This window comes from Danio aesculapii, chromosome 1 (genome assembly GCF_903798145.1).
Source record: "Danio aesculapii chromosome 1, fDanAes4.1, whole genome shotgun sequence".
Taxonomy (NCBI): Eukaryota; Metazoa; Chordata; class Actinopteri; order Cypriniformes; family Danionidae; genus Danio; species Danio aesculapii.
The window spans coordinates 4,036,234-4,049,478 of record NC_079435.1 but is presented as its reverse complement, the minus strand read 5'-3'; the positions used below and the strand labels follow the sequence as shown (position 1 = coordinate 4,049,478).

The 13,245-nt window shown below is 37.4% G+C and overlaps 1 protein-coding gene across 1 annotated transcript in view; it reads left to right on the top strand.

The window, feature by feature from the left end:
* c3a.2 (complement C3a, tandem duplicate 2) overlaps positions 1–12,898 on the top strand; it is a 29,716-nt gene extending 16,818 nt beyond the window's left edge. Inside the window, exons 25-41 of the mRNA XM_056455802.1 lie at positions 52–127; positions 264–423; positions 527–622; positions 709–865; positions 2,480–2,643; positions 2,752–2,910; positions 3,332–3,391; positions 3,475–3,565; positions 4,716–4,761; positions 6,847–6,937; positions 7,043–7,132; positions 7,866–7,971; positions 9,893–9,982; positions 10,065–10,145; positions 10,626–10,709; positions 11,024–11,159; positions 12,530–12,898. Coding sequence (XP_056311777.1) covers positions 52–127; positions 264–423; positions 527–622; positions 709–865; positions 2,480–2,643; positions 2,752–2,910; positions 3,332–3,391; positions 3,475–3,565; positions 4,716–4,761; positions 6,847–6,937; positions 7,043–7,132; positions 7,866–7,971; positions 9,893–9,982; positions 10,065–10,145; positions 10,626–10,709; positions 11,024–11,159; positions 12,530–12,671 — 1,829 coding nt within the window. The 3' untranslated portion in view covers positions 12,672–12,898. The remainder of the gene's footprint in view (positions 1–51; positions 128–263; positions 424–526; positions 623–708; positions 866–2,479; positions 2,644–2,751; positions 2,911–3,331; positions 3,392–3,474; positions 3,566–4,715; positions 4,762–6,846; positions 6,938–7,042; positions 7,133–7,865; positions 7,972–9,892; positions 9,983–10,064; positions 10,146–10,625; positions 10,710–11,023; positions 11,160–12,529) is intronic.
* The last annotated feature ends 347 nt before the right edge of the window (positions 12,899–13,245 follow it).

Sequence of the window (13,245 nt, the reverse complement as noted above, 5' to 3'; positions counted from 1 at the left end):
TCTCCCGAATCTTGAAATGGACATTAAAATAAAAATTTGTTCTACATTAAGGTTATGAAGGGCAGCTAATGTTCCGTAAACCTGATGGATCTTACGCTCTCTGGATTGAAACAGAAAGTAGCACATGGTAAAATATATGTATTTCATCTACATTTGTCTGCATGTCCAGTTTGACATCGCATGTGTTATTTATTATGAATTTTATGCTTGTAACAATGATCATTTGTTAATTATTCATGTGTTTGATTTTTGATTTGTTAAAGGCTGACAGCATATGTGGCTAAAGTCTTCGCAATGGCAAGTAAGCTTATTGCTATAGAGGAAAATGTGATCTGCAGCGCGCTCAAGTGGCTGATTATGCACAAACAACTACCAGATGGCTCTTTTAAAGAGGAAAAACCTGTATATCACAGGGAAATTATGGTAAATTGAATGCCATTAAGATAGCTATTTTTAAATGAATTTCTTAATCCTGAATAGAATTTTCTAAATGTGTAATATTCTGTTCACTTTTGCTTTATTCCAGGGTGGCATAGAAGGCCAAAACACTGATGTCTCTCTGACAGCATTTGTCTTGATTGCCATGCAAGAGGGCAAAGAGATCTGTGGGGGAGCAGTTGGTGTGAGTATACCTCTTTACCTTTTAATAGTTAGTTGCATTTTTCTACTCTTCCTTTTGGGTTTAACATCATACACACTCTTTTATAGAGTCTACACGAAAGTATGAGGAAGGCTGTTGCTTTCTTGAAAGGTCAGCTTCCGAAACTGACCAATCCTTATGCAGTTGCGTTGACGTCCTATGCCCTGGCCAATGCTGACAGTCTTGATAAAGCAATCTTGATGAAGCATTCCACCAAAGGAAACGGTCAGTAACACCAACAAGTCAAAAAAATGTTGAAAAACATTGAACATTAGAATAAACCAGACTGAAATAATAATATAGTACTTTTCTAACCCAAGTGCTTTACACATTTGGGAGGAATCTCCTCAACCACCATCTGTGTTTGGTGGTTGAAAAAAAGGGGGACTCAGGCAAAAAAAAGGTTGGGAACAACTGCTGTAGGGAACTGGATGAAATACAATAAACTAATTATAAGCATAGATAAATACCACAGATTAAAGAGATAAAAGTGCTTTATGGGTTTCCGGGAACTTTAACAGTATTCGGGTACAGAATTTGTATAATTAAATGTAACATAACACTGTTTTCTCCATATAAAAACATCCATAAAATTAATCTTTATTAAAGTAACAAAAGATAACCTTTCTTGTACATGGAAGCTGTATAGTTGCTCACAATTTATTTATATCAGTATTTTAATGCTTTTCAAGTGAAATGGAATATTGAGTAGGACAGGGGGATTGCTTTTGCGCATCATTCCCTCATAGCAAACTAACAGTAAGAGGGAGGTATTAATATACTGTTGCTATGTCACTCTGCAGTGACTCCACAAATCTCATGTTCTTAATTGTGGCTCCAGGTCAAGGATAACCTCAACTCAACATTGCATATCCTGAGATTTTTACTACCGCAGATGCACACATTGCCATATCAATGCTGAAATTATATGTGTTTGCAGCCCTAAGTTGCATCTGAAATTGCTTACTTCCATATTATATAGCATACTAAAAACAATACGCAAGCCGAGTAGTATGTCCGAATTCATAGAATTCGAAAAGAAGTACCCAGATGACCTACTACTTCCAGCAAAATTCTGAAGTGTGCATCGGATGAACGCTGCACTATCCCAAGATACACTACAAGAGAATTCATGAATGAGAGTGAAGCAACTGGTACAGGTAGATCACGTGATGATGACAAAATGGCGGATGTAGTACGTCCAGAGATCCATTCATACTACTGACATTCATTCTTGATAGAACATACTTTTCTAATGGCCGAGTACTACATTTTAAATTAAGTTGCAGTCAATGGGGGATTTAGAAATTGGCAATGTGGGCAATCGCCCAAGTCGGCATCTTGTTAGGGGCTGCACGAACATCATGAGGGCGGCACGACCATCGTTTGCCTAGAGCGTCAGTTAAGCTTGCGCCGTCACTGAATGCAGTACCTATTGAGTAGTAGGTGATTCCGGACGCAGCCCTAGTCATCACTATACTGGGACACTTGAACCCACACAAACCACAGAGTGAGCACCCCCTGCTGGCCTCATTAGCCCTCTGTAAACTGCAACCAACTGTAGTTTTCCCATGTGGTCTCCAATCCAGGTACTGACCAGGTCATCTCTGCTTAGTTTCAGTGGGCAACCACGTAAGTTCTGCATCTGATAGATGCTGTATGAAAGTGTTACATAAGAACTTTGCTGTAACTTGTAAGACTTGGGATGCATTGAGAACAATATTTAAATGAATCAAGTTGGAACAGAAGGATAAATAGCTCATAATGAAATGAAGTGAAAGTAGTGACATGTTAATCTTCATCTCTGAACGTTTCTCGTCCTGTTTGTGTTTAAAACAGACGGTAGGTTCTGGAATGTACCTGGATGGCATTATCATTCAATAGAGGCGACGGCATATGCTGTGCTGGCACTCGTGAAGGCCAAAGACTATGATACAGCAGGAGAGGCAGTGCAGTGGCTGGCCAAACAAAAGTCTAGTCATGGTGGTTATGACACTACACAGGTACTGATTTTCAAATAAATTTTGTAAAGTGATTGGTTCTACTGATCAAGGTTAAAAATGCTTTCTCCCAATCCTTGTTGTCTTTGATTCCTTGTTTGTGCTCTCTAGGTGACCATCATGGTTTTCCAGGCTGTGGCAGAGTACCGTGCGCAGGTGCAAGACCTAAAAAACTTTGACCTGAATGTGGAACTGGTTGTGCCAGGAAGAAGAAAGACTGACAGATGGACCATTCAAAGAAGTAATGTGCATCTTACACGATCAGGCAATGTAAGTACAGTAGTTGATCTCATCAGAATTGATCCAGCTCAAAATTGCTGTATTATGATTGTTCTGATGCTCATCGCCATTTATAATTGGCTGCAACAACAGTGTTTTGTTATTCACAGGAGCTCACTAAGTGTTAAATAACTATCACAGGGTCTGACCCTGTTGAAAATCTAATCTAATATTTGCAAGGTTCTGAGGTTGGGGTTAGGGTGTGGGCAAGATTATGACCTCACCTCACACGGATCTAAATCAAGATTACGCTGGTAGCACAATCTGATTGGTAGCATATATTTCGTCACTGGGATGTGCTACCTACCTTTTAAAATGGATTTAGCACAATCTGAGCAGTCAGTTCAAATCGTCAGAACATCAAGGATTTGATGTTTCTGATGACTTATGTATGTTTGTGTTCACTCAACAGGTGGATATGAATAAGGACTTCACTGTGATTGCTAAAGGAACCGGATCTGCCATTCTCTCAGTGAGTGTCCACGAGTGTTAATATGGACAGTTGCCAGACTGAATGATATGAACTTCAAATCTGAGACCTTCTGCTGTTTTCAGGTTCTGACGCTGTACTACGCCAGACCGTTTGAGAAGAAGTCTGACTGTACTTTCTTTGATCTGAGTGTCAAATTGGATAAAATCCCTGAAAGTAAGATTGACAGTAATTTACTTTCTGTAGTACCTTCCATACATTAAGATGTTTTACACTGCATTTACCCTGGGTTATCATCGGTCTAAACCCCAGGTAGAGGAACGTTTGACAATAGTAATCTAGAAGCCTATTACCACCACTTTTACACTGGGTTGTAAAATCTCATCACTTTTGCAGAGTTTACTCCATTTTTCTGAGCTGAGTTTATCCAGATGATTAACAACCAACAACCAATCATGCGTCTCACTTTCACATGCTTTGTACAATCACAGAAACATTGCTTGTTAATAATAATAATTCCTTACATTTATATAGCGCTTTTCTGGACACTCAAAGCACTTTACACATTTTTGGGGGGGAATATCCTTGTCCACTATCAGTGCGGGCATCCACCTGGATGACGCAATGACAGTCATATTGCGCCAAACCGCACACCAGCTGATTGCTGAAGAGGAGACACAGTGATGAAGTCAATTATAATATGGGGATAGACAGAGAGCAGTGGGCAAATATGGCCAGTACACCAGGGTTACACCCCTACTCTTTTTCAAAGGACATCCTGGGATTTTTAATGACCACAGAAAGTCAGGACCTCAGTTTAGCATCTCATCCGATAGACTGCTTACTGAACAATATAGAGTCCCCATCAATATATTAGGGCGTTAGGACCCACACAGACCATTGGTTGAGCACTCCCTGTAACCTAGCTTTCCGATGTGGTCTCCCATCCAGGTACAGCCCTGCTTAGCTTCAGTGGGCGACCATGTGTGAATTTCAGAGAGCTGGCTGCTGGCTAGCTTATACATTGTATAAAAAGTAGTTGCAAAGCTTAACAAATGTGAAATGCTGACCAACAATGTGCAACTCCAATGAAGAATAGACAATTTTATTCATATGAAAAGTTGTCACTAGGGATTGTGGGCCTCATGCACAGATTTAGGTGAGTGCAGTGAAAATCAGCATATGAATACCCAAGATTCATTGTTAACCCAGGGTAAAATATGAACAATGTGAAACAAGAAAAACCACGATTCTGTTTAGGATAGACCTGGTCGATTATTTCAAGTGTGAAAAGCCTAAAACACATTTGAAATGATTATTATTTTATTTTTCACTAAACACACCAAATGTTTCTGTTTCCTTTTAGCAAAACCAGGAACCAATGGAACTTACAACTTCATCCTGGATTTCTTGTATGTGACTTCTTATTAGCTTATTTTTATATCTAGCAGTCAATTGATTTGTTATAATAATTTACACTTTTGTTCAAGTGCTTTGAATCTGAGTTCAATTAAATCTCATTGTTGCCACATGTGTGGTATGCTTGTGAACACTAGTGTAGATGGTTACCATGATTGCTTTTATTCTGAGATATACTACAGTTAGGAGTGTAACAGTACACTGAATTCACGGTTCAGTTTGTCCCTAATTTTTGGGGTCACTGTTTGATTCGGGTAGGGTACAACAGGAATAATAACAATTCCCCAGTGCTTGCTTATCTGTCTATTCTGAACAGACAGAAGTGTTTCGTCACAATCAGCTACAGAACTGAAGAGCTTCTTGTAATGCAAAGCACAAAATAAATAGGATAATGAAAAATAATGTCATGTCATTAAAAAACTGTATTAAACTTTCAAAGGTTCAGCCCAACCTTCCCCTAAAACAAAAGAATACAGTAATTGTGCAACAGCACAACAACAGTTCAGTCTTGTGTGTGTTTGTGTAAAGAAAGAACTCACGTGTGTGTGAGATGTGACAGAGATCTTATATTTCCATTGTTTTTCTATGTAAACACGGTTGACAGATGTGTGTGACTTGCGTCGTGTGTAGCTCCTTGCACATGAGCACCGCGGTTTGTAGACTTTCAACCATTACCCGCAGCAGCGCTCATTACTGTCAGTTACAGAGCAGTGGACCAATCAGAAGAACTCTTAAGCGGGGCATTGCAAGCTTTTGCCAAAGTCCCTTTAAGGCAAGTCATTTCACTCGACGGCCATCTTTGAAATGCCTCTTGGGCTTGTATGCTCGGGCATTCTGTCTGAATGAGTAAACATCAAATGCTCCAAAACTGCTTGCCAAGCTTACGATTACATTACATATTCGGAATCACCAGTAAAAATAAACAACAGCTGTCTCTTTAGTTTCATTTCTAAACATCCAAATTACACAAAATCTGCAGAAACTCACGTCTGGAACAAGCCCCTCCCCCAGAGTATCGTCAGTCTAAAGCGATCGATGATTGGCTCCTGTAATAGTAGGCGGGGCTTTATTCACTAGGGGTTTCAAAATTAATTGTTTCTTCGATGCACCACGATGCAGACGGTGTCGGCATCGGTTCAGTAATAATCATAACCGGTTATTATGTACTGACGTCATTTATCTCATATGCGCTATGTCGTCATAGCTTACTATGGCGAGGAAGGCGAGCGCGAGTATTTCCAACGCTCCAACTGCTTAAAAACACAGAAACTGTACAATTTCACTGTGTGTGTGTTTGCGGGACACTCTTTCACGGACACTTACAGTAGTATCCCCTATTTCACTGCGATTTGAGAGAATGAAAGTAAACTCTCTCTCTCTCTCTCTCTCTCTCTCACTGTGGTCCATTTGACCTGCTGGCGTGACTTTTCCTCTCCTCTTGGCTGTTACAGCGATACTTCTGGATAGAGGTCTGCATTCCCGCGGGACCCGACCAGATTTATTGCAATGCGGGAATACATTTCCGAATAAAGCGTGGGAATGGTCGGTAACTAGTGTAATTTGAACGGGAGCGGGCGGTCTAATAATATCGCTCCCGAGCGAGCAAGCACGCATGTATGTGTGTGTATGTGTTTATGTGTGTGAATGAGAGAGAGTGTGATGTGTGTGTCAATTGTTTGGTGCTGTCTATGTTTGTGTGTGTGTGTGTGTGTGTGTGTGAATGAGAGAGAGTGTGATGTGTGTCGCTTGCGTGGTGCTGTGTGTGTGTGTGTGTTTATACATACAGCTTGTTCAGACTCAAATAAGCGTTCTTTGTGAACAGCTGCTTAGTGGCTGCACTTTTTCAGCCTAACAGTCACTGCACATCTGGACCAACTGGATTCAGATGTATTAGCATGAACCGAACTACCAGTTCTGTACTGTGATAGTTTGGGATGAACACATGTACTGTTACACCCCTAACTACAATATAATGATACTTTGAACTCAGGAGGGCACTTCTAGTGTGAAACAGATCGACTAGATGAAGCAAAAGACCTGCAAAGCCTGTAGATAAAACCTGCTCTCAATATTCACAGCTACAAAAACAAAACAAATGACGCCACCATGACGATTCTGGACATTGGCTTGCCAACAGGATTTGATATTGATGAAGCTGATCTTAAACAGGTATTGTGATGAAGAACTAATGTGCTGTGTAACACACATCCACACACAGGACATAAAAATCTGATGATTTCACCTGTTGATTGATTTGTTTTATCTCGCCTACAGTTGTCCACAGGGAAGGAGAGATACATCCAGAAATATGAAAAGAATAAAGTGCTCTCAGAGCGAGGATCCCTCATCATCTACTTAGACAAGGTATTTCAGTACAGCTGCAATGCTTTTATTTAGTTTTCTATCAGCTAGACTAAATCAAGTGCTGTTTGTAAGACACAAACAAGAGTTGCAAATCAGTCAAACATACTTCATTTACATCTAAAAACTGAAACGTTGATGTAGGTCGGCGCCAATAGCCTAGCGATTAGTGCGCCGACACATAGCACCAAGGTGCTCACGGCGACCCGAGTTCGATTCCCGGCTTAAGGTCCTTTGCCGATCCTTCCCCCATCTCCGCCTGCCACACTTTCCTGTCTTTAAAAAAAAAATCTCCACTATCCTATCCCAATAAAAGCCCCTAAAAAAAAAAAAAGAACTTACAGTGCACAATATGTGTAATTGATAGTTATTTTTTACATTTCAGAGTTCCCAAACCAATTTTTTCAATAATATTTCTACTTTTCTCCTTATCTTGATATATTTTGTGGAATTTCAAAATAATCAGCTAAAAATCATCAGTCTAGCATATCTGTCTCTAATGCTGTGTTTCTGCCAGATATTACTGAAATAAATATAACATGCTAATTTGAGAAAAAAACATGCTAATCAAAAAAAAAAAAAGACAATGTCAACAGTTTTCCCCCAATTCTCCAATCCAATATTTTGTGATAATATTAGCATAACGTCACAAGCATAATACGAGACCACCAAATTATGTAAGGGCCATTCAAAACAGCATCGTATAAAGAATCTGCTTTGATTTCTGTCTCATTAGGTTTCTCATCAAGTATCAGAAAGACTAGTCTTCAGAATGCACAAGACTTTTAATGTGGGTTTGCTTCAACCTGCTTCCGTCACCATATATGAGTATTACTCACCCGGTAAGCTGCTGTGCGCACACACACTGTGTTCACACACTTGCATCCAGACATTACGATTAATCGCATCCAAAAAAAGCTTTATTATATATATATATATATATATATATATATATATGTATATGGATGTATGTATATGTATATCTATATATATGTATATCTATATATATATATGTATATATATGTATATGTATATATGTATGTATATGTATGTATATATATATATATATATATATATATATATATATATATATATATATATATATATATATATATATGTATATATATATATATATATATATGTATGTATATATATGTATATATATGTATATGTGTATATATATATGTATATATATATGTATATGTATATATATATATATATATATATATATATATATATATATATATATATATATATATATATATATATATATATATATATATATATATATATATATATATATATATATATACATATATACATCCATACATACATACATACATATACATACACACATACATATACATACATATACATATATACATATACATATATATATATATATATATATATATATATATATATATATATATATATATATATATATATATATATGTATATGTATATATGTATATGTATGTATGTGTATATATATATATATATATATATATACACATACATACATATACATATATACATATACATACATATATATATATATATATATGTACACATATATATATATATATATATATATATATATATATATATATATATATATATATATATATATATATATATATATATATATATATATACACACAATATCTATACACAGTGAGTACACACACATTAAGTAAATACAAACTTTTATTTCAGATGTGATGAATTGTTTGATGGCACTAATATGATCTACTGAATTTACACAGGATATGATACAGTATGACTTATATTGTGATGGGAAATTTTTGTCATATAGCCCAGCTCTATATTGTCAGGGCTCGACAATAAGGACTGCCCGATGGCCCGGAGCCAGCGTGCGAGATGCTCGGGACAGTAGGCAGAATTGTGTTGCCTTGTCACTAAAGTTTAATTTGGCTGTGAGTGTTTGTCAATTGCATGCAAATAGGATGCTTCCCACCTACTGTAGACGTTTGTTTCGGAACCTGTCTTGTTTCCCCAGTTAGCGCGGTTCGTTTGGCATATATAAATCCTGCAAATGCACTCGGATCCGCGCCGAAACAATCGATCCTAGACAACCTGAATGAGGTGGTCTCAGCTCGATTGAAACAAACTCTGGAGCGAATTGATTGAAGTGAGAGCAAAACAATGCAACAAACAAACAAACCAGGCTATATCATGATGCATTATGATTGTGTAATAGCCACATATACGCCTATATGAAGAGAGAATGATGAGTATGGCGGAATTTGATGTCAGAATTTACCGGTATTTTGGAATGGATGTGTGAATGGTCTTTTCCGAGAAAATTAGAGAACGTCCGTGTCTGTGTGAACACCTTTTTTATGAATTTACCAGTAAAGTTCCGGAAAATTTCTGGATATTTATTTTTTATTAGTATTTTTTTATTGTCAGTTGTATTTTGAAGAAAACGTATGCTGAAGTTATGTTTGGCTTTTGACACATTATTTAAAATATGTGGCTACGATATAGCTATTTTTTTTTTCTTTTTTTTGGTGGGGCCAGTGAAAATTTTGGCAGGGCAAGTAAAAATCTGAACCACTGGCCCAATGGGGCCAATAGAAAAAATCCTTAGTGTTGAACCCTGATTTTCACATGACATATATTGAGATTCATAAATTCCTTTGCATATCATGAGTCATTTACAGTGTCATCTAACATTCCTACATGAAACCCGTATGTGTGTGTGTGTGTGTGTGTGTGTGTTTAAATCTCATCCAGATGCCCGCTGTAAAAAGTACTACCACCCTGAAAGGGAAGATTCTGCTCTATACAGACTGTGTAAAGGAGAACTGTGTGTGTGTGCTGAAGGTATTACCATTTCAAACATTCAGTTATGATTTTTATTCATGTTATTGAGAATAATAACTAACACTGACTTCTCTGAACACAGAAAACTGCAGTTACCAGAAGAAAAACCAAGTCGAGGAATCGAAGCGCATGATTAAAGCCTGTGAACCCAACCTGGACTACAGTAAACACATTCAGTTTCTACTGTTGATGGCTCCTAGTTAAATGACTTTAAACTATACATTATACTCGTTTACACTCGAAAAACAACAACATGTTGGTTTGTTTTCAAACCAAATCTCAGTCAGATATGAACAGACCCAACCATTGGGTTAATTTGGCGTTGTTCCCATAAATTCATTAAACGAATGTTTCCTCATATTTGACCCAAATTTGGTTTTAAACGACCCAGTTTTTTTAAGGGTTATGATACTGTAAAAGTACATTAATGTAAAGCTTGTATTCATTCATTCAGAGAAAACCTATTGGTAATTTTCTACATCGTGTGAATGAACAACTGGACAAGTCATCCTCAAATCAGTCTTAATGTTTCAGTTGCTCAGAAAAAGTCGTGACTATTGCAGATGCACACGCTGCAGTGTTGATGCTGAATCGATATATTGTGCAGCTTTTTATGCCATTAACACACATGTGCGTTTGACAGTTTATAAAGCGAAATTAGTGAAGATGGACCTGAAACAAGACTCCGATATCTATCACATGAAGGTGGAGAAGACGGTGAAAGAAGGTACGACCTCAATGTGTTTCAAGGCCGATCACGAAATGCATTAGAAATGTGTCTGAATCCTGTTTAATGCAGGTTCATCAGGGTACAATGCATTCAGTTTCATACACAAAAACACTTCACAGAGCATGTATTATACACATGGACATCACCTTTGGATGTACACTATATACTGTATAACCGCATGTGTATACTGCTACACACAACTCCTTAACTTTTCAGATTTAACTGTATATATAGATAAATATTAGTATTATTATTGTGAATCGAGCTACAGTATACGAATAAACTCAAATTGAACTTGTACTGTCCTGTAGGAACTGATCCGGATGTTGAAGGGAAAGTGAAATCTTTTTTGGCTCGTCCCAGTTGCAGAGTGAGTTTAGGACTGGTTGAAGGAAAGTCGTATCTCATCATGGGAAACTCTGTTGATCTGCCGACCCTTGGGGGAAGGTAGGTGTCCAGATTTACACACGATATACTTCAGGTTAGAAATGTAACGATGAATTCTGAAGAGGTAAAAATCAACTCAAATATGAGACTTTAAAAAGGTAATAAAATAATAAAATGGTGATATATATTCTGGGCAATGCAGTGGCGCAGTAGGTAGTGCTGTCGCCTTACAGCAAGAAGGTCGCTGGTTCGAGCCTCGGCTGGGTCAGTTGGCATTTCTGTGTGGAGTTTGCATGTTCTCCCTGCGTTCGCGTGGGTTTCCTCCGGGTGCTCCGGTTTCCCTCACAGTCCAAAGACATGCGGTACAGGTGAATTGGGTAGGCTAAATTGTCCATAGTGTGAATGAGTCTGTATGTGTTTCCCAGTGATGGGTTGCAGCTAGAAGGGCATCCGCTGCATAAAACAAATGCTGGATGAGTTGGCGGTTCATTCCGCTGTGGCGACCCCAGATTAATAAAGGGACTAAGCCAACAAGAAAATGAATGAATAATATATATTCTTATCTATTATTAAGCTAATTAAATAAATAAAAAATCATGGGGCAAACATTTAGACATTAAAATACCCTGAATAAAGGAAATTCTGATTGGCTGTGATTTTTTTTCCTCTCTCGGCACTTGTGTTTATTTTCAACTCTAGGTTCAGCTCACAGCTCCTACTAGAAGGCGGGGATAAAGATAGTAAAGGCTCGATCTGATTGGTCAGATTTAGATAAACAACCTATGTAGAACCCAATTATTGGCTCATAAAATAAAAGTTTTAAACATTTTAACATAAGCAATAATTTTACACTGAAAATAAATGACAGAACAATGAATGAATAAGTAATTAAAAATATGAATTAAAAAATTGTATTTGTCTAATGTAAACCTCAGCATCATATTAGCTAAGTAGTTTCCGTTTAAAGAGAACAAATATATTCAAGGCTGCTGAACCCCTGCGTGAAAGGCACTTTTGATCAACTACATTAAACAATTGTTTGGGGTTTTCATTTCATTTCTCTCTTTGGAGTAGAGGAGTGTATATTCCATACAAAGTATGAAGCTGATTGGTCAGTCATTGTCACTTGACTCGCGGTGTGCCGTGTGCACGTCACTCCCAATATGTGCATAAGAAAAGAAATAAAGAACTTGCGCATACAAAGATGTGACGTGAACGGCCCTTAGTTAATACCCTCAGCCATAGTTAATGCAGTGCGCGTGCGTTAGAGATGCGCGGATCAGCTGTAATGACACCCGAATCTCCACATATAGTTTTATCTGATATATGTATCTGCACTCGACCATGGAGAGTAACAGGGCATTCTGTGTGAACGGCCCCTAAATCAGCCACTCATTAATGTTTTGTCTTTCCTGTTGTGTTGTTTTTAGTCTGCAGTACATCATAGGAGAGCAGACCTGGATTGAATACTGGCCTACGAGTGACGAAAGTAAATCTGCTGAACACAGAGAGCGCTACATCGGCATGACTGCAGTCGAGAATATGTTTACCACAGGTGGATGTTTGACATAACTGCATTACATCTGTTTGCTGATTACAGATGGAAATTAAACACCGTCTCTCATATTTCCGAATAAATTACATGTAATATTGTTCGAGGCTAATTTCTTGTAAATAATTATTAAAATCAAGACTTTATCAAATGAAAATGGTTGTTTTAGACTCCTGCCTAATAAATCATGGTGTTGCTGTACATGTTGTTCCCTGCAAAACTATTCTGATTACATTATTCAACATTATTATTTGTGTCATATTTCTTTGACTACACAGTATGTCTCTATACAGTCAGTTGAATCCTCATAAGGGAATATGAAGGTGAATTTCTGAACTGATCGTGTGTAATTTGACAGCTCTATATTATTACAGATAAATATATTATTGATATAGAATGAATGAAAGAATCTGATTGTTCGATTAACATGCAAATCAAGGCTAATAAGAACAGCTTTTCCTTTACAACAAAGAGTGATCAACGAAATGAGTCAGTTTCCCACAACACATCCACAAATGATGTCAACAGTCAATGAAAGTTAACATCCATTACACAAACATGTTTTACCCGAAAATGTAGACACTAGAAAAATGA